At 57.1% G+C, this 26984-nt stretch overlaps 1 protein-coding gene across 1 annotated transcript; it reads right to left on the reverse strand.

The window, feature by feature from the left end:
* Positions 1-290: 290 nt before the first annotated feature.
* Positions 291-24468, reverse strand: MMP2 (matrix metallopeptidase 2). Its single transcript, XM_080644167.1, has 13 exons — positions 24014-24468; positions 20428-20654; positions 19389-19537; positions 18438-18566; positions 18067-18240; positions 14656-14829; positions 13148-13321; positions 11461-11616; positions 10076-10211; positions 8163-8299; positions 6999-7158; positions 2829-2938; positions 291-1141 (listed from the first exon to the last, which is right to left on the reverse strand). Exons 1-13 carry the CDS (start codon positions 24167-24169, stop codon positions 1038-1040), a joined length of 1986 nt encoding a protein of 661 aa, XP_080500293.1. The 5' UTR covers positions 24170-24468; the 3' UTR covers positions 291-1037.
* Positions 24469-26984: the final 2516 nt, after the last annotated feature.

Genomic DNA, 26984 nt, shown 5'->3' on the forward strand with positions numbered 1-26984 from the left:
GATTATTGTCCGTGCCTGGCACATAGTAGGCCCCCTATTCATGGCGGGGGATGTTGTTCATTCCTGTTAGAATTGGGATTACTGTCCACAAAGAAACAGAGATTCAAAGAGGCTGCAATTACAGCCACAGAATCACTCACTGCTGCTTCAAGGCCCTTTCCCTGGGGCAGAGGGACCCCAGCACACACCTGAGGATCTCTCAGATGTCACCTGTGCCCTTCTGGGAGCAGAAGTCTAGACGGTGCAGGCCTCCTCCTCCGGCGGGGGCTATAAACACAGAGGCAAACACGGCCACTCCATTAGTGTCTTTATTCGTACTGTTGACATTTCCCATGGGGAATTGTTGAAGGGCGAGGAGGGGCGGTTGGAGCAGGGAGCCATGGCCTGGTTTTCCTCCATCCGGTGGAGGAAATGAGGGGACAGATTCGGAATAATAGAGTGAGCAAGGGAACCATCGCAAGGTGGGCTGGGACGCTTCACCCAGTGACTTCAGACGGCCCGAGTCCTTCTGTCAGGAAATGCGATTTCAAAGTGGAAAAGTAAAAAAAACAACGATGGAAAGAAAAGGACAAAGTGCATCCAGAGAAGGTTCTAAGGCAGCCAGCAGTGGGAAGCCAGGTGTCTGGGGGGCCTCCCGGCCATGCCTCTCCCCCAGGCCAGACTAGGCCAGCCTGTTGGGCCACCAGTGCCCTCTTGAGACAGTCCCTGTTGGCCGGCAGCCACAGAAGGTTGTGGAGGGAGGAGAGCCTGAGGTGTGGCAGCACCAGGGCGGCCCAGGGCAGGGCCGCGTTGAGGATATCAAAGCCTCTCTTTGGAGTAGCCTGGAAGGCTGGTGGGCTATGGAGGGGGAAGGAGCCCCTTTCCTTGGGCACAGGGCACAGTCACTCTCTGGAATCTTCTATGACCAGGTGGCGGTGAGAATGCTGGTTAACCACAGAGCTGAAGGCTGCCAGGCCCGTCTGGGTCCTTCCCTGGCACTCAGGGCCCGGCGTTCGGAGCGTGATGGAGACGCCGGGCCGGTGGGCGCTGCGGCCAGCTCAGCAGCCCAGCCAGTCATACTTGATGCTTCCAAGCTTCACGTTCCTCAGACTGTGATTCTCCAGCATCAGGTAATAATGGCTCTTGAAGAAGTAGCTGTAACCTGGGACGAGAGAGAGAGGAGAGGCTGTGAGCACCCCAGGCCTGCTGGGCCTGGAAGGTTCCTGGGAGCTCTGAAAGCTGCGTGCCCTCGGAAAGCAGCGTTTCACCCGCAGGGGACCCTCCGAGGCTGGGAAAGGGACAGGGCTGTGGGAGGAAGCTCTCGGAGTCGTCTTCAAGATGGGAATCGAGATACCTCTTGGGCCTGTGGTGAAGATGAAATTAGACCAGGGGTCCTCAAACTACAGCCCGCGGGCCACATGCGGCCCGCTGAGGACATGTATCCGGCCCGCCGGGTGCCGCTGCCTGTCCTGCTTAGCAGCCGACGCGTCCCGGGCCCGCAGTGCGCATAGGAATTTGTTCATAGTTTTTTTTTAAAACTATAGTCCGGCCCTCCAACGGTCTGAGGGACAGTGAACTGGCCCCCTGTTTAAAAAGTTTGAGGACCCCTGAATTAGACCGTACGTGCTACTACGAATGTACATAGCCCTCCTCGGAGCACCATCCCTAAACTGCAGGCGACAAACCAGGACCCTGCTCCTCCCACGGGCCCACAGATGGGTTTTATTTGGCGCTCACAAGGTTTTCTGTTGTTTTGTTTTGTTTTATTTTGAATTCTGCAGAAGTCGCTACCGTGTAAACATCTGTACGGGTCACAAGAAAAAATGGACTTTTTCTGCTTTGAAAAGAATTGGAATATCCAGCCCCATCGGGCCCCGTCCTGGCAGGGCAGCCATCATCAGAAGCAGAGAAGCAACTGCGTCCCCTTGCCAATGAGCCATGTGCTCTCTGGTTCGCCACAGACCCCACCACTCCCTGCTGTCTGCCTGGCCGACTTCACTCATTTGTGCTACCGGCCTGGCCCCTCTGGGCTTTGGAATCTGTGCCTCCCGACATACGTCATCTCGTTTACTTCCTTTAAAACGCTGGCACATAGTAGGTGCTCGTTGGCTGTTTATTCCTGAAGATCATTCTTAACCTAGCACCTGAGCATGCCTGCTTTTTGTTGGACAGGTGGACCTTTAGCCACTAGAGGTCAGGGCCATGTGCTTGGCCAGCATACGACAGGGGCTCAAAAAAAACCTTTGTGGAATTTAATGAAAATGGTCTCTAAAAAGCCATGCTGGATCACTTCCAGGGCCCTCGAGACTCCCAGAAGCCTCCTCAAGAATATGGCTTTCAAACTCCAGATTCTACCCCTCGATGATGCTGGTTGTTCTGTTCAGCAAGGGACCAGGGGCACAGTGAGCTAAATGAGGACCTCTGCCACATCAGCAAGAGGCCATGGCAAAGTTAGTCCTATCTCAAGCGGAGCCATCCTGCTAACGGGAGGCGGTGACAAGGCCTCCTGTGGAACCCAACAGGGCCTGGATCAAGCCCCAGAATGAATGCAGGGCACAGAGCCCATGTTCCTGGCCCGCCCCCCCGTGGGCCTCCCGCCCACCCCCCCTTTCCCTGGCTCCAGGCCCTGCAGCTGTGAGGGGCCTCTCTGGGTCTTACTGCCTGGAGCCTGCTGCGTGAGCAGAGGTCAGGGGTCTGGATGCCTTCCCAGCGCTGGGCTGAAGGGGCCGGTTTGTTTTTCCCAGCACCACTCGCCTCCCTGCACAATGAGGGAGTGTGTGCTTGTAGGACAGGGGCCCTGGGTGGGGGCGGGGGACCCTAGAAAGCGGACAGGGGCCTGGGCAGCTCACCACCAGCATGCAGGTCCACCGCGGCGTCCAGGTCATCGGGGATAGCATTCCAGGCGTCTTCGATGAGCTTGGGGAAGTCGGGATCCATTTTCTTCTTCACCTCGTTGTATCTGCAAGGGACGGGACATGGTGAACCAGTGGGGCCTCCCTAGCAGCCACCCCTCCCCGGACCTGGATGGGAGGGCCCCGCTGACGGCTCCTGGGTGGGCCTGGGAAACCAGACCTCGCCTTTCTGGGAGGCTGCGGGCTTGTCAGAGAAGGTCTGAACCCCAGCTCTCTGCTCACTCGTGACGTGACCTTCACAGTCCAATAAAAACAATCTTGTGATTACCGCTCATGTGGAAGCAGCATGTTAACAACTTTTCATTTCCCTTCTCAGTCCATTCTTATGGACAACCCTACGACACCAGGATTCCCGGAATACCCAGTTCACAGACCAGAGCCTTAAAAAGGGTACCCAGCTTCTAAGGGGTAGTCCAGCCCAGGCCTCTCTGAGCCTCGGTTTTACCAGCTGGAAGATGGGGTTGTATTTCCTCGAATGTCTCGATTCATGTGTACACCACAGACAAGAACGCATGCACACTGCCTGTCCCCGTAGCTGGCAGGTTATTGGGGACATATTAGCTCCTTTACAAACTTGGATGCCCACGGCAACGTGACGGGCCCTGGACGCGATGTGCCCACCACGCTTTCCCTGGCTGGCTGGGACAGATCGCTGCCTTTTCATCTGTCCCGTGGAGATGACAGCGCGTGTCCTGGGGGCTGATCTCGGCCGGGACAGCGAGGTTACCATGCAGGTTAGTCCCAGGGCGCACAGCTCTCCCTGCCCTGCCTTTAATCCAGGTAGCGACTTGGAGTATGTGGTTGGCATTTGCGACTTTCTGTCTTTGTAATTTCAGGAGAACGTGTTAAGCGCTGGGGTCACGTGGATTCCTGCCCTTCTCCTCGGATACTCCACCTCGTCATTATTCTGTCAACATGGAATGCGCTCCCACTCCGCGCCTGTGGGTACCTGGCGTCTGGCCTTCCTGGTGCTGACTGCCTGGCCAGCTGTGTGTCTGAGGGCCATCCTGGCGACAGCCACGCGTCCCTTTACCGTGCGGCATAGCTGACGCTTCTTCCCCACAGCCGGCCGACCACCTCCAGCCCAGACGCCAGCCACGGCTTCCCCCTCTGAGTGCTCTTCTCCAGGGGTCCTCCCTCTCGCCCAGCACCCCGGGAACTGCCGGAAAAGCCTTCCTTCACCCTAGCCCCATCATTAGACTTCCTGCAAGACCCAGCACGCTTCCTCCTGACCTGGGGTCCCCACACCAAGTGTGCCCCTCAAAATCCCAGCCCGCCACCTGCTCACCTCCACCGAGCCCTCAGCCTACACCCTCTACAGTGAGGGTGGCTCAGAGCGACGTGTTCCTGAACATGCCCTCGTTGCTTTCTCGCTCTACCCACGGATGTTAGGGGGGGCAGGCATCAACCCCATTTTCTAGCTGAGGAAACTGAGGCTCAGAGAAGTGAAGCCATTTGCTTCCACACCGTGGCGGGAGAAGGTGCTCCGAAGGGGCCCCATCTCTTCGCGCTCTCTCTGTCCCCAGAGTCTCCTCCCCAGTGTCCCCGCTCGCCTGTGCGCTGCTTTGAAAGGTTTCCCTGCGACACTCCGGAAGCCCCCTCTGCAGCTGGGGACATGCCGTCAGGAACACAGGTTCTACGGGTGTATCCTTGAGGCACACAGGACTCAGTCTCCACACCCGGAAAACGGGGCTAATACGCATATCTGCCTCCGAGGAGAAACAGAGGTGACACGCACAGCCTCAGGCCCGGCACGAGCACAGGGCCCAGCAGGAGAACCACTGCTGTTTGGCCCAAGAGTATTTATGTCTCCTGCTGTACTGGAGGCTCCACAGGCAGGGGGACTATTTCTTGACCACTGTCTTTCGGCCCCCCGCTCAGTGCCTGGCACGCAGGAGATGTTGAATAGATTATTTGAGGGCTTCGTGGAAGCTTCCAGAAACAAAGGCTGAGCACTCCCTGGCATGAAGGAGGGGATGGCCAGGCTGGAGGCAGCTACTCGTCCTCTGATGCTCTGGGGCCCTCTCTCATTCTCCAGCAAGGGGGGTGGGGAAGGTCTGGGGTCCCTGCAGACTCTGCACCAGGACCAGCATCTCAAGCTCATGGGAGCGAGACCTGGTCCTTCTGGAATGGGTGCCCAGGGCCTCTGAAGGAACCTACAGCTCTGCCACTTTTAAGAACCTTGATTCTGGAACAGGGGTGGGCAAACTTTTTGAGTCGAGGGCCACAATGGGTTCTTAAACTGGACCGGAGGGCCGGAACAAAAGCATGGATGGAGTGTTTGTGTGAACTAATATCAATTCAAAGGAAAGGAGTGGAGTGGAGATCAAGAGAACCGGATAGAACAGCCGGATCCGGCCCGCGGGCCGTAGTTTGCCCAAGGCTGTTCTGGAAGGTGGGCTTGCTGCGGAACAGACTGGGAGGCAGTAACTGTGCTGGAAACCCCAGCACAGCACTGTCATGGCCTGTGTGTGTGTGTGTGTGTGTGTGTGTGTGTGTGTGGTGTGTGTGTGCACACATGCATGTTCACATACCCAGAGTGTGTAGAACTTGTCTGTCCAGCCTGGCTGGCATGGCTCAGTGGTTGGGCATCGACCTATGAACCAGGAGGTCATGGTTCGATTCCCAGTCAGGGCACATGCCGGGTTGTGGGCTCAGTCCCTGGTGTAGGGTGTGCAGGAGGCAGCCGATCCATGATTCTCTCTCATCATTGATGTTTCTCTCTCTCTCCCTCTCCCTTCCTCTCTGAAACCAATGAAAATAGAACGCCACGATTCAAAGACACTAGGGTTCTAAGGCTCATGTCTGTGAACCTGTGCCTCTCACTGCCCACATGCTAAGGTCAGGAGATCGGGATCGCCCACCATGCCGGATCCGGCAGCACGTGAGCCTGGGAGGGCTCTGGGGCCTGTGGGCGGGGAGCCCGCCCTGCGGTTTCCTGGCTGGCTGCGTTCTTTCGAGGCTTGAGATATCAATCAGCTTAAGCTGCTAAGTATCTTAGCAGTATGTCTGGAATTCCGCCCTTCTGAATGCCTGCGCAGCCAGGGGCGGGGTGGTGGGCGGGAAAGTGGGAGAAGAGAGGGCCCTTGGGAAGAAAGCAGGGTTGTTTCAGGGACAACAGACCCAGGGCCAGAGGCAGCGGCAGCCACAGAGGAACGTGGGTGGGTGAAGACACCCGGCCACCCCATCCTTGCACCATTACCTCTTCCCCGTGACCAAATGACCCTTAGGGTGCCGTGGAGGGGCCCCAGGGTGAGGGGACAGGAAAGGCAGTTATGATCCTGGCTCTGCGGCCAACAACACACAGTGAACCACAATTTCCTTACCTGAGAACTAGGACAACATTCAATCACCCCAAGGCTGCTTTCTCGCTGACCATTCCTAGCTATGGGGCCGCTGCCCCTTCACCTTGACCCTGACCTCTCAGAACTGAACCCTTCCCTTTAGATAACCTGGAGCAGAGAGCTACCTGCTGGCAAGCTGGCCCCTGATTCGGAAGCTGGCCCGATTCGGAAGCTGGCCCCTGATTCGGATGCTGGCTCCTGGGGGAAACTGGTGCACCCATCTCTCAGTCTTCATATTTTGCCCTCTCCCATCCCTGCCTCTACACCCCATTTCTGGAGAACCCCCACTATTTTAGGGGGACAGTGTAGAATAGCGAAAAACAGCATGTTCTCTGGGACCCAGAATTCCAGGGTCCAAAGCCCACACTGCCACTACCTGGCTGTGTGACTTTAAGCTACATACTTAACCTCTCTGAACCCAAGTGCCCTCATCTATAAAGTGGGGATACTAAGAGCACCCATCCCCTACCCGTGGGACAGTGTCTGTAGGAGAAGCTACCATCTTTTCATTACCCTTCCTTCAGTGAATCATCCCAAATTGTGAAGCTCCAGACCAGGCATGGGCCACTCAAGAATTCTGAGAAGGGGAAGGCGGTTCTAACCAGAATTGTGCCCATCATGCGCCTACGTCATCCCTTGATGGCTTCTCAAAAGGGGCTGCCAGAGAGGGGACATCCAGGGCCCACCAGCCTCCGAATGTGACCCAGGAGGCACGAAGCCGCAGTGTCCGTGGCCACGCAGCCGGCTCTGTGGCCCTCCTTACCTCCAGAACTTCTTCCCAGCAAAGATGTATGTCTTCTTGTTCTTGCTCCAGTTAAAGGCGGCATCCACTCGTTTCACACTGGGGGGCAGCCCCAGGCTGGTCAGCGGCTTGGGGTACCCAGGCTCCAGGGTGCTGGCCGAATAGACCCAGTACTCATCCCCTGGGGTGGAAGCAAAGAGCAGGTCAGGGACTGGCCAGCCCGTTCCTCCCCTCATCTGTCTGCCGGGGACCCCGCTGTGGCCACTCTCAGCAGGGACACGCCTGGGGTCAGAGCCCCGGCCAGGGCCCAGGTGGACGGGGTGACAGTTGGTTATAGAAGGTGCCTGGCCAAGGAGGGGACTGGGGGTGAGTCCAGCCCTCACTCCACTCACCAGCCATGTACTGTGGGTGCCACGCCTGCCACGTGGGGGCACCTTTTTCTAATTTGTGCACAGGATCCCTGGGGACCAGTACTGCCCTGGCCACAGCCCACGATCCCTGGGGCAAAGAGGCCTGGGAGTCGGCTGGTGGAACAGGTACCCACGGGGTTGGCTGAGCCTTCGGCTCCTCCAAGAAGCCGCCCCTGTGCCCCAGCTCAAACCTGCCAGCCCTCCCTCCTGCGTCCCAGCACTGACTGCAGCCCCGTAACAGCTGGTTTGTGAGCTCTGTGAGGGCAGGGCTGGATCCTCAAGTTAGATAAGCAGGGCTCCCCAATCATTAGCCATGTGACCCTCTCTTGACGATGTTGACCATTTCTAGAGACTCCTTATGCAATTCCTTTACTTTCAAGGAATTCATTTTGAAATCTTTAAAAATATGTTCATTTTAAAGTTTAAAAATAAAAGTAAATTATGTTGTTTTTTTTTTAAAAAAAAATACCAACTGAAGTTGTTGTCTGCTAGAGGCTCTAGCTGGCATGAGAGACACCAGCATGAAGCTGCAATGTTCCTCCTGGAAAAGGACTCAGAAAGAGGGAGAAAGAACACGAGGTAATGACATGCTCGCTCCGTGGGCCGACGCTCCTGATGCTGGCGTCGGAGCCAGCCTCCCAGTCGAAGCCCACGCTTTCGGATGTGGTGGTTGGAAGAACGGGTCCCTAAAGCGGAGGGAGCACCCCCAGGTGCCCGGGAACCTGGAGGCAGAGCCCCGAGGAGCCGAGGGCCCGGCAGCATCCTTCCCACACACCTGCAAAGAACACCGCCTTCTCCTCCTGGGGGGCCTCGTACACGGCATCGATCTTGTCTGGAAGCTCAGGCCAGAAAGTGGCCACCAGCAGGGGCCCCGTGGGCTTCTCGCCTAGCGTCACTGTCCGCCAGATGAACCTGAGCGGGGGGAGGGGGACAGTGGAGCGGACGCGGCCCTTCCCCAAAACGTATGGACCGCCGTCCAGCCCCACCAGGCTCTCGGTTCCTCCCCGCAGAAGCCGGGAACTTGCGCATCTCTGTTGGCTTTGCCCTTGCAGTTCCCTCCTCCCACCCCCGTCTCACGCACCCTCCCAACCGGTCAGCCCCTCCCCGTCCATCCGAGTCCACGCCTCCTGAAAGGCACCTCCGAGGGCTGCCTCCTCTCCAACGCCTCCTTGCTCTGAATGTGTCCACAAAGCATTTGACTCATGAATGCTTCTGCAACCACGTCTTCCGTCCTGCCCTGTATTGCTGGCGGTGTTCTCTGCCTCAGTTTCCCCAACTAGACTCAGGATGTTCAACTTGAACGTGCATCAGAGTCATCAGAGGGATGTGCTCAAATGCAGATTCCTGGGGCCCACTCCCAGAGACTACAGGCAGAGGGCCTGGGGGTGGGAGCAGACACCCACACTTTTCACCTGCACACCCTAGGGGGTTTAGGGTAGAAGGCTCGCGGACCTCTCTGAGAACACGGATCTACGCGTTAAGTAGCCTCTCTACCCCCAGCTCCTCTCTACATCCCATCCCCCACCCCCAGCTCCTCGGGCCTAACCAAGTATTTGGCACCATCGATGCCAAGTGATTAATTGCTGATGATACCACCGAGCATGATGGGACAAACGGACGCTGTGCCAGGTGTTGTTTTACGGGCGGAGCTTACCTAACCCTTACAACAGCCCTGAGACAGGTGGGAAAGTATGTCCCATTTCACAGATGAGGAAACTGAGATAAAGATACCTAATTAACTGGCCTATGATCGGGCCGCCGGTAAGTAATAGGTCTGGGATTCTAACCCAGGCCGTCTGGCCCCCAAGCCCACTCTGTCAACTAGTATGCTCTATGAATGGACGGATGGACGGATGGGTGGATGGAGGAGGAGGAGGAACTGATCACGGATGATAGATGCATAGGTAATGGATGGGTAATGGGTGGATGGATAGATAGATGAATGGATGGATGGGTATATGTGTGTTTGCATGGATGGATGATGGATAGGTCTTTAATGCAACCCTACCTAATACCATCTGCCATTATCCAGGAGGGCTAGGGCCGTGGGATGGGTCTCAGCCCTTTGTCAATAGAGTGGGGGCCTTTATAGCACTAAGGACACCCACTTTCTCTACCCTGTGGTCACTTGATCCCTGGACATAGGACAGTTTGGCCATTGGAGGTCAAGGCCATTCTGGGAGAAGGCCTGGGACAGCCTGGATGATTCTCTCCAATGTTCCCCTCCATCCCTCTGTTAGAACCACAGAGCCGTGTCTGTTGCCATGTGACTGCAGTGCTGCCCCTGACGGCAGGCCTTGGGCTGGGCCCTGGGATTTGCTTCCATCGATGGGATACCCTCAGACGTGATGTGAGCCTTTAACTGTGCTTGTGCGGCCTGACTTGGCCTCCTGTGCTTCTGCCATCAGCCATGCGTGGCCACAAACCCCAGGAGAATGAGTGACAGCAGCGCATGCCCAGCCACACTGCAGCCTGAAGCCAACACGCCTAGTAGACCCACAGACTAGGAGAAAGCAGAAGAGATGCCTGTGGGGGTAAGCCACTGAGATCTGGAGGTCATCTGACACGCAGCAAAAACTACCTCTACGGGCCCTTCCAGGAAGCGTCTAGTGGGGTCCCTGTGCAAGGGCTGGGGGTACAAGCAAACGGGGCCAGAGCAGAGGACGAGAAGCAGGCCCCCACACTCACCGGTCCTTGAAGAAGAAGATCTCCCCGCGGATCTGAGCGATGCCGTCAAAGACGATGTCTTGTGTGCAGATCTCGGGAGTGACGGGTCCCAGCGTGGGGGAAGGGCCGGGGCCGGTGTCAGTGTCAGGATTGGGCCCTGGGGGAGGACACCTGACCTCAGACTCTCCCCCGCCCCAGGGGTTCTCCGCACCAGGCTGAGCCCCCTAGGCTCCCACCCAACCTGCTAAGGATCCGAAGAAACTATTTTGGCCTTCGTGTAAGCCGGGCAGGAGAGGGAGACGATGCCTGGACATGGGGAGAGGGGCGTGGAGAGAAACCAGAATCCCACGGCCCTTCGCACTTTATAATGCTCTTCACTGACGTCACCCGAGTCGGTCCCCACTTCATCCCTGGGAGGTAGGCATCATTGTCACTCCCACTTCACAGATGAGGAAACTGAGTCCAGAGAGGTAGAGACCGGCTCCGTCTCTTACGGCCGGTGAGGGGCAGAGGCAGCATACAGCCCGGTGCCTCCCCCTCCATCGCGGGTTCGAGTTCACTGCTTGTTCCCCCAGCCTCTCGGCTCAAGCACCCCTTTCACTCTTTCGGCGTGGTCCACGCAGCACCAGTACCGTTACACATCTCCTTTTTCTAAAACATTGATTTAACTTTTCAGACTCCAGCCTCGTGGAAAGCACTAATAATAAAGCAAGCACTGGTCGCAGGTCCTAGCTGTATTGTTCCGGTTACACATGCAAATCAAAGAATCGTCAGAAAAACTAGAAAGCTGCATGCCTGTATCATTAAGGCCATGGCAACGCTGGGAAATTCTGCCCCGCGTTGAGCTAATTCTCCTGGATCCTAAACCTAACTTGGTGGCTGCGACCTGGTGACCCTGGGGCCAGGGAGGTGACCTCTCTCAGGTCTCAGTTTACTCCCTAAAACAGGCGTCCTCAAACTACGGCCCGCGGGCCACATACGGCCCGCCGAGGACATTTATCCGGCCCGCCGGGTGCCGCTGCCTGTCCTGCTTAGCAGCCGACTCGTCCCGGGCCCGCAGTGCGCACAGGAATTTGTTCATAGATTTTTTTTTTTAAACTATAGTCCGGCCCTCCAACGGTCTGAGGGACAGTGAACTGGCCCCCTGTTTAAAAAGTTTGAGGACCCCTGCTTAAAAGATGGAGTGGCAAGAGGGGCGTGAACACGGATGAGATCTGGAAAGGAAAGGAGCTGTCCTGGGTCCCCTGGGAGGGCTGACCCCTCCAGACCAGGTCAACACCGGTGCCTCCTGCCCTTGTCTCCTGCCATCGGGGAGAGCCGGGACCTTCCTGGTGCACCCCCTGCACCTCCATCCCGGCGGCACGGCCTCCCAGACCCCCGGCCCACAGCCCCGAGCCGAGGCTCACCGTAGAGCTCTTGGATGCCCTTGATGTCGTCATGGGACAGGCGGAAGTTCTTGGTGTAGGTGTAAATGGGGGCCATCAGGGCTCCGGGGTCCTGCGAGTGCTCCAGCCCCATCGCGTGGCCGAACTCGTGAGCTGCCACCAGGAAGAGGCTGTACCCTGGGGGCCGCAGGGCGGGAGGGGGGAGAGACGAGAGAGGAGTCAGGCTTTGGCTTCAGAGACAAGGACGTTAGGCCGTCCTGTGGTGGGGAGAGGGCCCTGGAAGGGGACGGATTGATGCTTCCAGCTCCTGAGAATTCTGGGATGAAGAGGCGAGGCCTCGTCCTATCACGCAGGGCAGGCTGCCCGTGTGCTGCACAGGGAACAATGAGGCATCGGCGAGGCCGCTACTTAGAGTCCCTCTGGTTAAACAGCGTGCCTCCTGGCGGTCTGTGTTTCTCTGTGGAGACCAGGGCAAAACGTACTCCGCAGTCTCCAAACAGAGAGGAGAGTGGGGACGGGCTGGCCCGAGGGTCCCCCACTCCTGCCCCAGGGACAGCAGCAAAAGCCACTCGCACGTCCAGTGGCTGCCCAGGCTCAGCCGCAGACCGAGGGCAAACCTGTTGTAGGATGAAGTGTGTCCCTCCAAAAGGTGGGTTCCAGTCCTAACCCAGAGGACCTGTGAGGGTGACCTCATCCGGAAACAAGGTCTCTGCAGGTCAATTAAAACGTAAAGCCCGGCCCACGTGGTTCCGTGGTTGAGAGTCGACCTCTGAACCAGGAGGTCACGGTTCGATTCCCGGTCGGGGCACATGCCCGGATTTCGGGCTCCATCCCCAGTGTGGGGCATGCAGGAGGCAGCCGATCCATGATTCTCTCTCATCATGGATGTTTCTATCTCGCTCCCTCTCCCTTCCTCTCTGAAATCAATAAAAACATCTATATTTTTTAAAAATGTAAAGTCACACAGGGGTACGGGGATCCCTCAATGCCATAGGACTGGCGTCCTGATAAGAAGAGATGCAGAGACAAAACGGAGGGGAATGGCCACGTAATGACAGAGGCAGGAGTGGAGTGATTCCCCCGAGGAAACGTGGCCCCGCCGACACCCTGATGTTAACCTTCCAGCCTCCAGGAGTACCAGAGAGCGCATTTCTGTTGTTTTAAGCCCCCCCGTCCGGAGTTCTCTGGGTAGGCAGAGAGCTGCTCAGACCGGCTGTGTCTCTGCACCCCCATTCACAACTTGGTGAAGGACGGCGCGCGGGGGGCGGGGCGGGCAGGGAGGGCTCTGGGGCTCTCGGCTGCTGTGTGGAGGCGGAGTGGGAGCAAAGATGAGCTCCTCCTGTTCTCCCTCTCCTCCTGCCCACCCCGCCTGGGAGGCAGCTGTCTGTTGGGAGTGGGGATGCCTGGTAGGAAGGGGAGTACCGAGCCCAGCACGGTGCCATGTGGGTAGTCTCGGGGCAGCGGGTACCAAGGTGGCCGGGGTCTTCCATCGGCAGCCGTGCCTCTGCCTGGGTGGGCGTGGTCTAAGCAGGGACAGGTGTCCACCAAGAGCGGGTGTGTCGGTGGAGGGCGGGTCTAGAGCAGGTCGTGTCCCCTCCGTGGATGGGCAGGACCTCAGCAGGGTCGCGCCCCCACCCCAGTGAGTGGAGGGCTCTGCCTGTGCCCAGATGTGGGGTGCGGGCGGTGGGCCCCACGGCCGGGCCTGTACCTTGGTCGGGGCAGAAGCCCCAGGTGCGGTCGTCGTCGAAGCTGGCGGTGGTGGAGCACCAGGCCTTCCCGTCGCTGCGGCCGTCGCTGGTGCAGCGCTCGTACTTCTTGCCCAGGAAGGTGAAGGGGAAGACACAGGGGCTGCCGTTCCCGTTCCCGCCGATCGTGGACATGGCTGTGGAGTCGGGGACGCGGGTCAGGGCCGTGAGCAGCCTGAGCCCTCCACCACCAGGGACGGCGACGTGACGTGGACATTCACACCCCCCCTAGCTGAGCCCTCGCCCGAGCAAGTGCTGGATACACTGTCACCCACCCACCCGACAACCCTGTGCGGTCAGAACCGAGCCACCCATGTCACCGACGGGGAAACCGGGACCCAGAGAGAAGAGAAAATACTGCCTGAGCCCTGGCCGGTTGGCTCAGTGGATAGAGCATCAGCCTGCAGACTGAAGGGTCCCAGGTTCGATTCCGGTCAAGGACAGGTGCCCGGGGTTGCGGGCTCGATCCCCAGTAGGAGGTGTGCAGGAGGCAGCCAATCAATGATTCCCTCTCATCATTGATGTTTCTCTCTCTCTCCCTCTCCCTTCCTCTCTGACATCAATAAAAATATATATATTTTTTAAATTGCCTGAGCAGATACTGCTAGGCAGGCTCCAGGCTTCAAATGCAGAGCTTTAACCGGGTTCCATGGGCGGGGACCGAGGGGCCAGAGGCAAAGGGGCTGGGCAGGGATAAAGGGGCAACACCCTTCTCTGGACCCGCAGCTCCGTCACAGCGGGCCCTAGGGAGGTCTGTCTGCTCCCCTGCGGAAAGGAGGTGCTCACACATACCCGCTGGACGAAGGCAGGGAGGAGGGGAAGAAGAGGAAGAGAGGCAGACGAGAGTTCGTGCTGACAAAGAAAGGCAGGGAACGAGAGACTTCAAGATCCGACGGAGGGACAGAAAAGGACCTGGAGAGCATTGAGTCGAGCGAAATACGCCCCCTGAAAGGTAAGTGTCCCATGATCTCACTCACAGGTGGGATCTAATGAGCTAAATAAGCGGATGATCGAAAAGAGACCCAGAGACAGGGAAGCGTGGGACAGACTGAGGAACCTCAGAGGGAAGGCGGGGTGGGGGTGGGAAGAGACCAGCCAGTGAACTTGTCCGCATAAATGCATCACCCGTGGACACAGGCAATGGGGTGGGGGGGGCCTGGGGGAGAGGGAGAGGGCTGGAAAAGGTTAATGGGGGGGGGGGGAAACGGGGGACCTATGTCATACTTCCAACAATGAAAGTTTTTTAAAAAGAAAGAGAAGGGATGGCCAGGGAGGCTGAGGGAGGGTGGGCCCTGCAGAGGGGGTCCCTGGCGGGCCTGACACCAGGCAGCACCGATTGGGCTGAAGTGGCGACTGATCCCAACGTCTGTGCTGCTAAGTATTCTGGCAGAGCCCCGTCCTGGGGAGAGGAGGCTGGGGTCCTGGGAGTGTTCGGGGGAAGGCGGGAGAGGCGGGGAGAGGGGGCACCCACCGGTCTCCGGGCAGAAGCCGTACTTCTTGTCGCGGTCGTAGTCCTCCGTGGTGCTGCACCAGCGGTAGCCGTCGCTGCGGCCCTCGGTCGTGCAGCTGTTGTAGGTGGTGCCCTGGAAGCTGAACGGGAACTTGCAGGGCTGTCCGTCACCGTTGCCACCCAGGGTGAACAGGGCTGGGGTGGGGGGGGAGAGGGAGGGTGCACATGTGAGAGAGGCCACCCACCGGGGCACCGGGAAATCAGCCGGGCCCCCGCGTGGGCACAGAGCTGGCTTCACCAGTGCGGTGACAGCGTTCAAGTATTAAAAGTCACCCTCGCCGGTCTGGCTCAGCGGAGAGAGCGTTGGCCTGCAGACCTAAGGGTCCCGGGTTCGATTCCGCTCAAGGGCACGTACCTCGGTTGCAGGCTTCTCCCTGGCCAGGGGCCCATGCAGGAGGCAACCAATCGATGTGTTTCTCTCACATCGATGTTTCTCTCTTTCCCTCTCTCTGAAAATCCATGGAAAAATATCCTCGGGTGAGGATTCAAGAAAAAAACACCGATACTGGTTGGTAAGCAGCTGCTTCTCTGAGCTCCTGGGGACCTCCCCTGGCTTCCTGGTCAACCCCAGCCTTCCCCTGGGCCCTGATGGACCCTCACTCTCACGGTGAACTCGTGGTGCACAGCAGGGAGCCCCCAGGAACCCTGCTCCAGCCCCACGGTCACTGTCCGCCCGCCTGGTCAATGCCCACACCATGTGGATCACTAAATACATCATCCGTGGTCGGCAGGGCCGCCAGAGTCTCTCCATTTGATGGATAGGGAAACTGAGGCCCCGAGAAAGCTGGTTCCGGAGCTGCTCACGGTCACAAAAACGGAAGAGCTGGGTGAGGGGTGTCACGGAAGGCCACAAAACACACGAATGTCCATCTCTCTCTTGCTCACTCTTACACACACACACACACACACACACACACACACACCAGGCTTCACCTCCTTTCACCCCAGGCGATTTTCTGCGGTCCCTGTAGGAGGCAGGGAGGAGGGAGAGGGAGGGAGAGGGGAGTCTTTGGAAAGCTCCATCCACGCTGACCTCCCCGAGACAGGGGCTGTGACTGGAGAATTGTGGGGAGAGAATGGGATTCAGAGTCTGGGCTTATCTGTCTCGGGTTCTTCCCCTGTGGCCCGTGGCCTCATCCACCCCAGAGCTACACAATGGTGCATCTCTGGAATTGCCAGCTAGCAAAACCACAAGTGCGTAACGAGGACCATCTGTGTACCACCGCGCCAGAGGTGACCTCACCAGCCGGTTAACTCCACCACGACCAGAATGGAGCCCGGTCGTGGGACTCAGGCCCCGTATCCTCACTGGTTCCTTCTCCCCAATCAAGAGACCTTCTCCCGCCCGGCTCGGGGTGGCTCAGTGGTTGAGCGTTGACCTATAAACCAGGAGGTTCCCCGGTTCGATTCCCGGTCAGGACACATGCCTGGGTTTTGGGCTCAATCCCCGGTGCGGGGCGTGCAGGAGGCAGCCGATGGACGATTCCCTCTCCTTATGGATGTTTCTATCTCTCTCTCTCCCTTCCTCTCTGAAATCAATAAAAACATATTTTAAAACGAGAGAGAGAGAGACCTTCTCTTGCAACGCCAGCAACAATGGGATAAGAGAAGAGGCAACACTGAGGCCAGATGCCTGGTGGCTTGTGCGTGGGGAGAGGCAAAGAGTTAACCGCCACGCCCCTGGCTTCCCACCGGCTGTGCGTCTACCGCCCAGGAAGCCCCACTCTCCTCTCAGATCCTGACCCCAACAAGGATGAAGAGAAACAGACACTGACTCAGCAGTCAGGAGGGGCTGAGTAACACATCGCCCCCAGATGCAAACACGTGCGTGCTGTGCGTACTTGCATCTGGCTGGGTACCAAGTAAACGGCTAATGTCCCAGGCCGGGGAGAACCCTTCCCAAACTTATGAATTACAGCTGTTTTCGCTTCGAGCCTCAAGGCATTCTTTTCTCATCACAAGGGTTGATGCACGGGAGGGGGACACAGCACCTGGATCCCTCCTGGGAAATGCAGCGTGCAGAACAGACTTCTATCGAAAGTTCCTGGTTTACGAAGGGCTGGAACTCTTACTTTATGCTAAGTATCACACGGGCTTTGGTACCAAAAGCATAAATAGAACCCTTCTGTCAAGATGGCTGGGGGGTGGGGGGGGGGTCAGTATTCAATTGCCACGGTGTCAGATGGATTCACAAACATGTAGCAAAGGCGTGTGCGGATCGAGGAGTCCACGGGGTGGGGGAAAAAGGAGTATTTAGAAAAACGCTTGCATTTTCTCCCGTTCTTCTGGCTTTCAATCTCCAGAATCATCAGGTAGGATGACTTGACAGGGTATGAAGGTATACGTACTATCATTCTCAGATGTCTGATTAAAAGGTGTGGCAAGGGTATTTTTTAAAAGGATTGCCTAGGGCGGTGGTCGGCAAACTCATTAGTCCACAGAGCCAAATATCAACAGCACAGCGATTGAAATTTCTTTGGAGAGCCAAATTTTTTAAACTTAAACTTCTTCTCACGCCACTTCTTCAAAACAGACTCGCCCAGGCCGTGGTATTTTGTGGAAGAGCCACACTCAAGGGGCCGAAGAGCCACATGTGGCTCGCGAGCCGCTGTTTACCGACCACTGGTGTAGGTCAATCCCCTGACCCCTTTAAAAATGTTTCCCTCGATATGACTTCACAATATCTGAAAATGTTATGTTTTGGGCACTGACAAACACACACACACACAAATACTGGGTCAAGACACAGAGATGTGTAGACACAAGCAACAATAGACAAAGAGACCGAGAGGCAGATGGAACAGTCCCCAGACACAGACACAGACAGACATACACACAGACACACAGACACACACAGACACACACACACAGACACACACACACACACACACACACTAGCAAAGTTGGCATCAGAACCAGGAGTAACGGCTGAAATGCCAGGGGTCGGTGTCCCCCAGCCAGGTTGGGTACCAGCCTTGGTGTCTGAGTCTCGGTCCCCAACCCCATTGCTAGACTTCTGATCCATCCCTGAGCCTCTCTCTCCTCATGCCCCTGAGCCCCCAATCCTGCCCAGAGGGAACAGAAGGGTTCTAGAGAGAACCACCGGGCACATTAATAGTTCCAAGTTCATCCTAAGATGTGCAAGAAAAGAAATAATTAGCCCATCAAATCTGTGATTTCACAAATATCGTTGCTCATGGCGAGACATAAAAAGGAACCGACTTAATGAAAAAGCATTACGTGAATAATTGTACAGGTGAGAGGGACAGTAGGGTGTCAGGGGGGTTGGGGGATGCTGGCTGCCTGGCACTGCCAGGCCTGGGCAGCACAGATGACGGGGGGCAGCGGGGAGCCTGGGGCCAGAGGACTCACATTCATGGGGGCAGAAGCCGTATTTGTTGTCCTTGTCGAAGTTGTAGGTGGTGGAACACCAGAGGAAGCCGTCTGAGCGGCCCACGTTGGTGCAGCTGTTATACTCCTTGCCGTTGAACATGAAGGGGAACTTACAGTACTCCCCGTCGGCGGTCCCGTACTTCACTCGGACCACTGGGGGGCGACACAGGGTGGGGTGAACCTCTCCAGGCCCTTCTCCAGAGACCAGAATCCTGGGTGACTCCCCTCCCCACTCTCATCAGAGTAAATGGAGGTGCCCAGGGTTGTGGGGGGTCCTTGTTGCTAGGTTACGGGGAGACAGGCAGAGGACCGGAGAGGATGCTTGGGCATGGGGACGGTCACTTTCTTACCTTGCCCTTCTCCCAAGGTCCACAGCTCATCGTCGTCAAAGTGGGAGTCTCCCCCAACACCAGGCCCCGGGGCGAAGGCGTGAGCCAGGAGCCCGTCCTTGCCGTCAAAGGGGTATCCATCTCCGTGCTCTGGAACACATGGGGTCTCAGCTTCTAGCTGCCCCTCTGGGCCCTGACTGCCAGCCACACCCCACCCACCTGGCATTTGTCCCCTCCCCTATCCTGTTGGGGTTATCCAAGACTGGGACACAGCAAGTCAACAGGTAGTTGCTGACTGGATGGTCAGCATCCTGAGGTCTCCATGGTCAAGTCTATCACCGATATTCACACCTCTAAGCCCCAGGCCTACTTGGCCACCCAGGTGCATACCACCCACCCGCATCACCGTGCTCCTCACAATGTCTATACCGCCTACCTTTATGTCTACACTACCACCCCTGCTCACGCCACCCTCCCACACGGCACCAGTGACCACGGGTGCTTGTCCACTCACTCTCCTGCCTACACTGCTCCACTCTTTCTGACCTCCTCCCAGGCCTGGAGTTCCTCAGGGCGGACCCGTGCTCCCCAACAGAACTTCCTGCGATGACGGGGACACGCTTTGTGCTGTTCATCACCAACTGGCCCCCCGTGGCTACAGAGCACTTGAAGTGTGTGGCCAGTGTGACTGAGACACGGGACCTGGCTTTCACTGCATTGAAACTAACGGAAATGTGACCAGCCCTTGGTTTGTCGGAGCTACTGTACGGGACGGCGCAGCAAGACCCTTTGCTTGCAGTTTACGCTGCCTCACATCCACGTGGCTCTCCAGCGTCTGGTCCCAGCTACCCCACTCGGCGTCCACCCCTTCTCCTCTCCTGTCTCAGCGGCGCTCAGGACCCCGGTGCCTCTGCAATGGCTGGATCCCCTCCATCTCCACACTGAGCCCCTGCCGGTCCCAATTCTGCCCACCCCAGCGGCCGAAGTTGATCACGATGTCGGCGTCTCCATCGTGGATACGAGAAAACCGGAGGGGGGTCACGTTACTCCAGACTTGGAAGGCACGGGCGAAGGCATCATCCACCGTCTCGGGGTCAAGGTCAGGTGTGTAGCCAATGATCCTGGAGGTGGGAGAGATGCAAAGGAGTGAGCAGGCACACGCACGCGAGTGTGTGTGCATGTGTGCAAGAGTGTATGTGAACCTGTGCCGAGTGCACGGATGTGTGCAAGGGTGGCGCATGTGCACAGGTGTGAGAGTGTGTGCATAAGCATGTGAGGGGTGCATGCGTTTGCGTGTGCACGAGTGTGTGCAGGTGTGCACACATAGACAGGTATACGTGTGTGTGTGGTGAGCAGAGCTCCCTGGGAGAACAGCGCGCCCAGAATGCCTTGCATCCTAGGCCTTGTCTCAGGACTCTCACCCGCCCCTTCTGGCTGGGGGACGCATGGGGTAAAATCAGGGCACACAGGACATGGGGCCGAGCTCTCATCCTGGAATCCAGCACGAGCCGTACAGAGCAGAGGCCAAAGCCAATCAGGCCTCCGCAGAGGGTCATCCCAACCTACAACCGATGACAACTCCATCATATAACCAATTAGCAACCGATACCACATTCTCTCCACCTGCCCCAGACCCCAGCCAGGAGTAACAGTGACTGGCAGTTATTACACGGTTACTACACGCCGGACACGGAGAAATCCCTTTGCATGTGGGACCCAGCTTAGTGCCCAACCAACTTACGAGGAAGGTTTTGTTTTGGCCCCATTTTGTAGATTGGAAAGCCAAGGCTCAGGGCATTGGAAAATAAGTAGCCCGATGCCTCACGGCTACTAAGTGTGAGAGTCGAGTCCAGGTCTGTCTGACTCCAGCTCCTAAGAACTTTATCTGTAAACTCCTTAAGACTCCGAGTCCTCATAGGACACCTCCCAGGTCCCTGGAGCGGGGCGAGGCCCGAGGAGACCCTGTGTCCCACGGCCCAGAGGCCCCGCTGCTGCAGCCCTGCCTCGGTACCTGTACGTGATCTCGTTCTTTTCCCACTTGGGCTTGCGGGGGAAGAAGTTGTAGTTGGCCACGTCGGGGTTGCCGCAGCGCGGCTTCTTCATGGTCATGATGGTGCGCTTGTCGAGGTTCCCCGTCTCAGGCAGCCCAAAGAACTTCTGCATCTTCTTCAGCGCGTCCTTCAGCCCAATCAGGTTGCACTTGTCCTTGGGGCAGCCGTAGTAGGTGTTCAGGTATTGCTGGGAGAAATGAGCGCCATAGGTGAGCAGCCCCAGGAGGGCGGCATCGTCCTGACCAAAGCAGGCTGCAGTCATCAGCCCCCGCCCAGCCCCGTAGCCCAGAACAGGACATCATCCAGGGGCCCACGGGCACTGGGTGGAGTGTTGGGTTCTCAAACCAACTTTGACGCCCACTAGTTGAGGGACGTAATGGCTGTAGAGAGCGTGACGTCAGCATGTAACCCTCATGCTCACAGCAGCTCTATAATGTGGTTATTATTACTATCCCCATCATACAGAGGAAGAGACTAACGCACAGAGAGGTTAAGAAACTTGCCTAATATCACACAGCTCACAAATGGCAGAGCTGGATTCGGACCCAAGCAATCTGGCTCCAGAGCCGCGCTCAGAACTGTAATTCACTACCCCTCTTTACCTCCATCCTCTTTTACTCCACCTAACAGCTGATGATGACGTAAGAGTTAGTTTTCTCCCATTTCTTACATAGAGATTCGAGGGCATGTGCATGGGCGGCAGCAGCAGACAGACCTGGCTTCAAACCCTGGATCAGTCATTCCCAAAATGCACTTCAGGGACTCTGCCCAAACGGAGGCCACTGCAGAGGGTCAGGGGCCAACCAACTTGGTTAGTTCTTCACCAAATACTTTTTGACACCTGCCATGTTCCAGGCCCTGTGCTAGTGCTGGGGCAAACTGGTGAACATGACAGGTGTTTCTAACTATGTTTTTTACTGATTTTTTTTTGGGGGGGGGGCGGGGGGAGAAACAGAGAAACATCTATGAGAGAGAACCATTGATTGGCTGTCTCCTGCATGCCCCCTACTGGGGACCGAGCCCGAAACCTGGGCATGAGCCCAGACCAAAATCAAACCAGAGACTTCTGGGTGCTTGGGATGAGCAGGTTACAGCTCAACCCACTGAGTGACACTGGCCAGGGTGCAACAGAAATAAATGCAACATTAAATGTGATGGGTGCTGTGTTGGAAAGGTGAAAGCAGCCTGGAGACCTTACGATAGGGGCCCTCACCATGTTTGGAGAAATAGTTAGGAAAGGGAAAATGCGGGGTATAATCTATCTATACAAAAGGCTAATATGCAAAATGTCCCCTTGGGAGTTCGACTAGAGGCGGAGAGTTTGATCGCTCGCTATGATGTGTACTGACCACCAGGGGGCAGCGCGGAACAAAGGACGTCCCCGGATGGCAGCCGGAAGGCCCCAATCGGCCCTGATTGCTGGCCAGGCCTAGGGACCCTACCCGTGCACGAATTCGTGCACCGGGCCTCTGGTAACAATAACGATGATGACTAACACCAAGTGCTTACCCTGTGCCACTTCGGAGTGTGTCAGATTAGCTTTAACGGGCACCGTTTTTGCCCTCAGTTTGCGGAAGAAGCTGGCACCGAGAGGGGCAGTCACTTGCCAGGCTTACGAGGCCAGCTGGTTCACGCACCTGGATTGGAAGCCAGCAGCCCAAGCCCAGCGCCTGCTTCTCAAGCCTCCCACCGCGCTGCCTCTGGGCAACACGGACTCCCTTATGCTCTGTGTGGGCACCCGAGTCGCTTTGTCAAGGCTCCAAAGCTCCACCCTCACCCCTAACCAACAGCCACATCATGATGCCAGACAGCTCCAGACCCGTGAGAAAGAATAGCAGCCCCCTGCCCGGCCGGGGTGGCTCAGTGGTTGAGCCTTGACCTATGAACCAGCAGGTTACAGCTCAATTCTCAGTCAGGGACATGTCTGGGGGGCTCGATCCCCAGTGTGGGGTGTGCAGGAGGCAGCTGATCAAGGATTCTCTCTCATCATTGATGTTTCTATCTCTCCCTCTCCCTGCCTCTCTGAAATCAATAAAAAAAAAAAAAGATTATCAGTCCCTAAAAATGTAAGCTCTCCCAACCCATTTATCCAAAGGGGACAGAGGCTTGGATGCTGGGAAGGAGAGAGGGATGTTACATGCTGAGAAGGGGTTTGCAGGGTGACCAGCGGGCACAGGAGTCTTGTCTTGAGTAGGCTGGGAACCAGGCTGAAGGAGAATTGGGGGTTTCTTGGGGGCGGGGAGCAATAAGATTTAAGATTTCTTATGGGCACAGGGGTCCTCAAACTACGGCCCGCGGGCCACATGCGGCCCTCCGAGGACATTTATCCGGCCCGCCGGGTGCTGCTGCCTGTCCTGCTTAGCAGCCGACTCATCCCGGGCCCACAGTGCGCATAGGAATTTGTTCATAGTTTTTTTTTTTTTAAACTATAGTCCGGCCCTCCAACGGTCTGAGGGACAGTGAACTGGCCCCCTGTTTAAAATGTCTGAGGACCCCTGGAGAAGGAACATCTTGAGGGGTCCCCCAGCTCGAGGCGCTAACAGGTTGAGGGATGGTGCCCTTCCAGTGCCCAGCCAGGCGCGCTCACAGAACAACATCCATCGGAGCCGCCGCTGGGAGCCCCGCCAGGAGGGAGGGCTGGCTGGCTGGCTGCTTTCCCACCCGCTGGGCGCCTCCGCCCCCGCCCCACGCGCCAGGCCTCCAGCGCCTGCCCCTCCCTCCGACCCCGCGGGCCACCTCTCTCCTGTCCCCCATCCCTTTGCATAAGTTGCAGAAATTCGAGGAAACTTTCCAAGATCCAACCGTTGACCCTTCTGGCCACCTTGTCCACTGGGCCAGGCGGAAAAAGATGCGCTCTCGGCGTCACTCCCGCCCCCAATATTTGCCCAAAGGTCCCCTCGAGCGGTGTGTCCAAGGCCCCTCTCCAGATGTGTGCCAAAGGTCCCCAGTGTTTGCCAAGCCCCGCTTGGCCCAGAGCTCCCAAAGTGTGCAAGAGTTTACCCAAATCGCGTGCCACAGGAGCGAGCCCCTTTCCAAAGCGCCGCGGGGCTTAAAAAACCCTCCACCGGTTGCCAACGGGACCCCTTTAGGCCTTTTGCCAAAGGCCTACCGAGATGCTTGCTAAGGGTCAGCCAGACCTCCTCCCGCAGATGTGCCCAAAAGTTGTTTACAAAGCCGCCCCTTTGCCAGGTCCTTCAGATACCAGACAATGTCCCAGTTATTTACAAAAGAGCCCTTTGCAGCAGCTGGCCAAGCACCCCCATGCTCTCCCCCGCGTCTCACGCCCCCTGCTGAGTCCGGAAAGTTTCCAAGTTGTTTATCAAAGACCTTCCCCACTCACAAAAAGCCCCCTTACGGTTTCCAAAACAGACCCCACCTCCCGCTGGCCCAAGACTCCCGCTAGGCGGTTTACGGAAGCCCCTCCCCCACGCTGTGTGCCCCTCGGGGTAGGAGGAGGTGTAGCCGGGAGACCCCCCCCCCCCCGCCCCAACCTCGCCTACAAAGTTTGTTTAAACTTGGCTCCTGGAGGCCTGCGGAGCAACTCACCACGGCCATCTCTTTGTCCGATTTGGGGGCGACATCACCCGGGAACTTGATGATGGGCGATGGCGCAGCGGCGATGTGGCCCAACAGGCAGCCCAGGACGCAGAGCGCCCGCAGCGCGCCGGTGAGTGCACCCCGGGCCACGAGCGTCTCCATCATTGCGCTCCTGGGCCCCGTGCGTCGCCCCGGAGATCGCTGGTTCTGGTTCGAGGTGTGTGGCCGCGTCGCCGCCTGGCTGGCCCCGCCGCGCAGCGCTGCGCTCCGAGGGACAGCTCGCCTCGGTGGCCTCGCTTTGCCCGGCTCAGCTGCGCGTGGCCCGGTCCCTGCGCCTCCGTCTGCGCTGCTGCCTGTGCTGCCGGCCCCGGAGTCCTTTTGTATGTTTAAAGCCCCAGATGTACAGCCTCCAGCCACCCCTGGGGGAAGTCTGGATGCAGCGGAAACAAGGGAGGGCAACCGCCAGATGTGGCCGGCTGGGCTGGGAGGGCGTTGGCAGTGCAAGGAGGTAGCGGTGGTGTGGGGGGATGGGGCGGCGCGCTCGGGCCCGCCCCTCACTGCCCTATTCGCCCCGCTCACTCTTTTCTCCTCTTTTTCTTTCTCAGCCTGTTTCCCCCGCCGCCTGCTGCTGCTCCAGGCCTCATCTTGCACCATCAGTTCTCGACCTCTCTTCCCCTTCCCCCGAATCTGGGCACACAGCCCAGCGACCCCCTGCGGGGAAACATCTGGTGTGCCTCTCCAGGATCTGAGGTCAGAGAGCAGCGGTTCTTGGAGGGACGCAGGCCTGCCTGCACTCCCGGTGACAAGGGTCAGAGATGGGGACGCAGGGTCAGAAACAGATCAGCTGCATTACAGATGATGAGACAGGCTGCAGATGTTTAAAGTGGAAATAGAGATGGTCAGAATGGAAAAAAGAGATGCAACAGAGACAGTGAAGGGTCCTTCCTTCCTTCCCTCTTTCCCTTTTTTCGTGGGCAAACATTTAAGCATTTACTGGGCCTCAGGCATAGTGCTAGGTGCTAGATGTACCCTTGGGAACACAAGTGCTGATCCATGTCCCCTCGAGCTCTCCCTAAAGAGAACTGATTGGGTGCAAGGCTGTGATGGGCAACACCTGGCCTCGGCCTCTAAACCAGCTCAGACGGGCCAGGGAGACTTCCTGCCGGAAGTGACTTCTGAGCTGAGACCTGAAGAGTACAGGACAAAGGAGTATTCACTGGGTGGGCCTGGGTGGGGTGGCACAGATGTTTCAGGCACGGTCTAGGGCACCATCTGGGAAGGTCCAGAGATGAAAGACAAGATGCCTGGAGGAAAACGTTCCCTGCATCTGAGAAAGGTAGGGGGCAGAGTGATGGGCCAGGCCTGGGGGTCATCAGCGGGGACCAATGTGAGGAGCAAAGTTATGGGCTGAAAGGGTCAGCAATGGTCTGCCTGTGAGGGCCTCGGGGGGGCGAGGGGTCATGGTGATGAGTCTGGTCTTTATCTTAAGAACTGAAAACACCTCTGCAGCTCGGATCTCAGTGGGTTTAAAATCGGTCCAGGCTAGTCTGGCAGGCATGGCCTGCGGGCCCGCCAGAAGTCAGCCTGAAAGGAGGCCCTTGGGAGGGACTTTGCCCTGCAGAAGGGCGCTGGGCCCATCAGCCCGACCCAGGGTGAAGCCTTGGCTTTTGGGGAGGGTGAGTCTGAGGTCAGTGGGGAGGGGGGTTGCCTCTTGGCCGGGCCCCTGTTGGCTCCCGTCATGGCCTCTGGAGAGTCAGCCAAGTTGGAGAGGCTAGAGCTGGGAGTGAAAACGGAAAATGTTGTCTCACTGAAGTAGAGCCTGCAAACTCGTGGCCTGTGGGCTAAATCCAGCCTGAACAGCATTTTGAAACTTGGGAAGCTTCAAGTAAAATTCGGGCTTTCTGGTTTCATTTCAGAAATCCCCAAAGCTCTGGCAACCCTGGGTGCCAATGTCCACATGGCAACAATTAGGCAAAGCTCAATAACGGCTGCTCCCTTTAGATGAAGCAAGTACTTTGGTTTGCCGCAGTCCCCACCATTCTCTATCGTCTTGCCTGTGACTCAGCTCGCTTTTGCTCATTTACATCACTTGCCCCTGTGGATGAAAGGGAGCCACATACTAAAGCTGGCAGCTCAGGGCAGGCCTGCGTGGTGGGCCTTACAAACTCGGAGCCCAAAAGTAACCACATAGGATGGTCTGAACAGAAAGATTGCTAACTTGGGTTGGAAGTGGGTCATGGTGGGTAGTCACATCCTAGGCCTGTAACTCCCTTGACATAGGTCAGTTTTTATCTTGAGTGAGTCAGTCTACTGTCCTTTTGCACCTAAGATAACACGCCTTTGAAATGTTGGAGTAATATCCGTTTTCAGACCCCTCACCTCAGGGCACACGGGCCAGAGCACAGACCACAGAACCCATTGTTATCTTGTTCCCATCTTACATGCTGCAAATGCTCAGTGTTAATTCTCTTGTACCCACCGATGTAAAGAAGTAGGTGTCTCTCCATTTTACTTTTCATTCAATCCCAGAGATTGCCCCGCTTTGCTTCCCCTGCCTCCTTCATCTACCACGGATGGACTTCCTGTAACCCTCCTAGGTCTCCAGCTTTGATTCTAGCGTCTAGAGCAGGGGTCCTCAAACTTTTTAAACAGGAGGCCAGTTCACTGTCCCTCAGACTGTTAAAGGGCCGGACTATAGTTTAAAAAAAAAAACTATGAACAAATTCCTATGCACACTGCGGGCCCGGGATGAGTCGGCTGCTAAGCAGGACAGGCAGCGGCACCCGGCAGGCCGGATAAATGTCCTCGGCGGGCCGCATGTGGCCCGCAGGCCATAGTTTGAGGACGCCTCGTTTAGAACAAGCTGCAAAGTGCCATTTTCTGGAGCATTTTCTTGAACCATCAAGATTTTTTTACTCCCACATAATTATCCTCAGTTTGGCCCAAATAAACTCTTGTAAGACTTATTCTTTGGCTGGAT

The sequence above is a fragment of the Plecotus auritus genome, assembly GCF_963455305.1.
Source record: "Plecotus auritus genome assembly, chromosome: 10".
Taxonomy (NCBI): Eukaryota; Metazoa; Chordata; class Mammalia; order Chiroptera; family Vespertilionidae; genus Plecotus; species Plecotus auritus.

Coding starts and splice junctions, on each gene's coding strand:
- MMP2 (XM_080644167.1), bottom strand. CDS start 24,169: ATGATGGAGACGCTCGTGGCCCGGGGTGCACTCACCGGCGCGCTGCGG. Junction 19,538..20,427: donor AAGAACGAGATCACGTACAG/GTACCGAGGCAG, acceptor TCCCACCTCCAG/GATCATTGGCTACACACCTG. Junction 8,300..10,075: donor ATCTTCTTCTTCAAGGACCG/GTGAGTGTGGGG, acceptor CCCCCCGCTCAG/GTTCATCTGGCGGACAGTGA.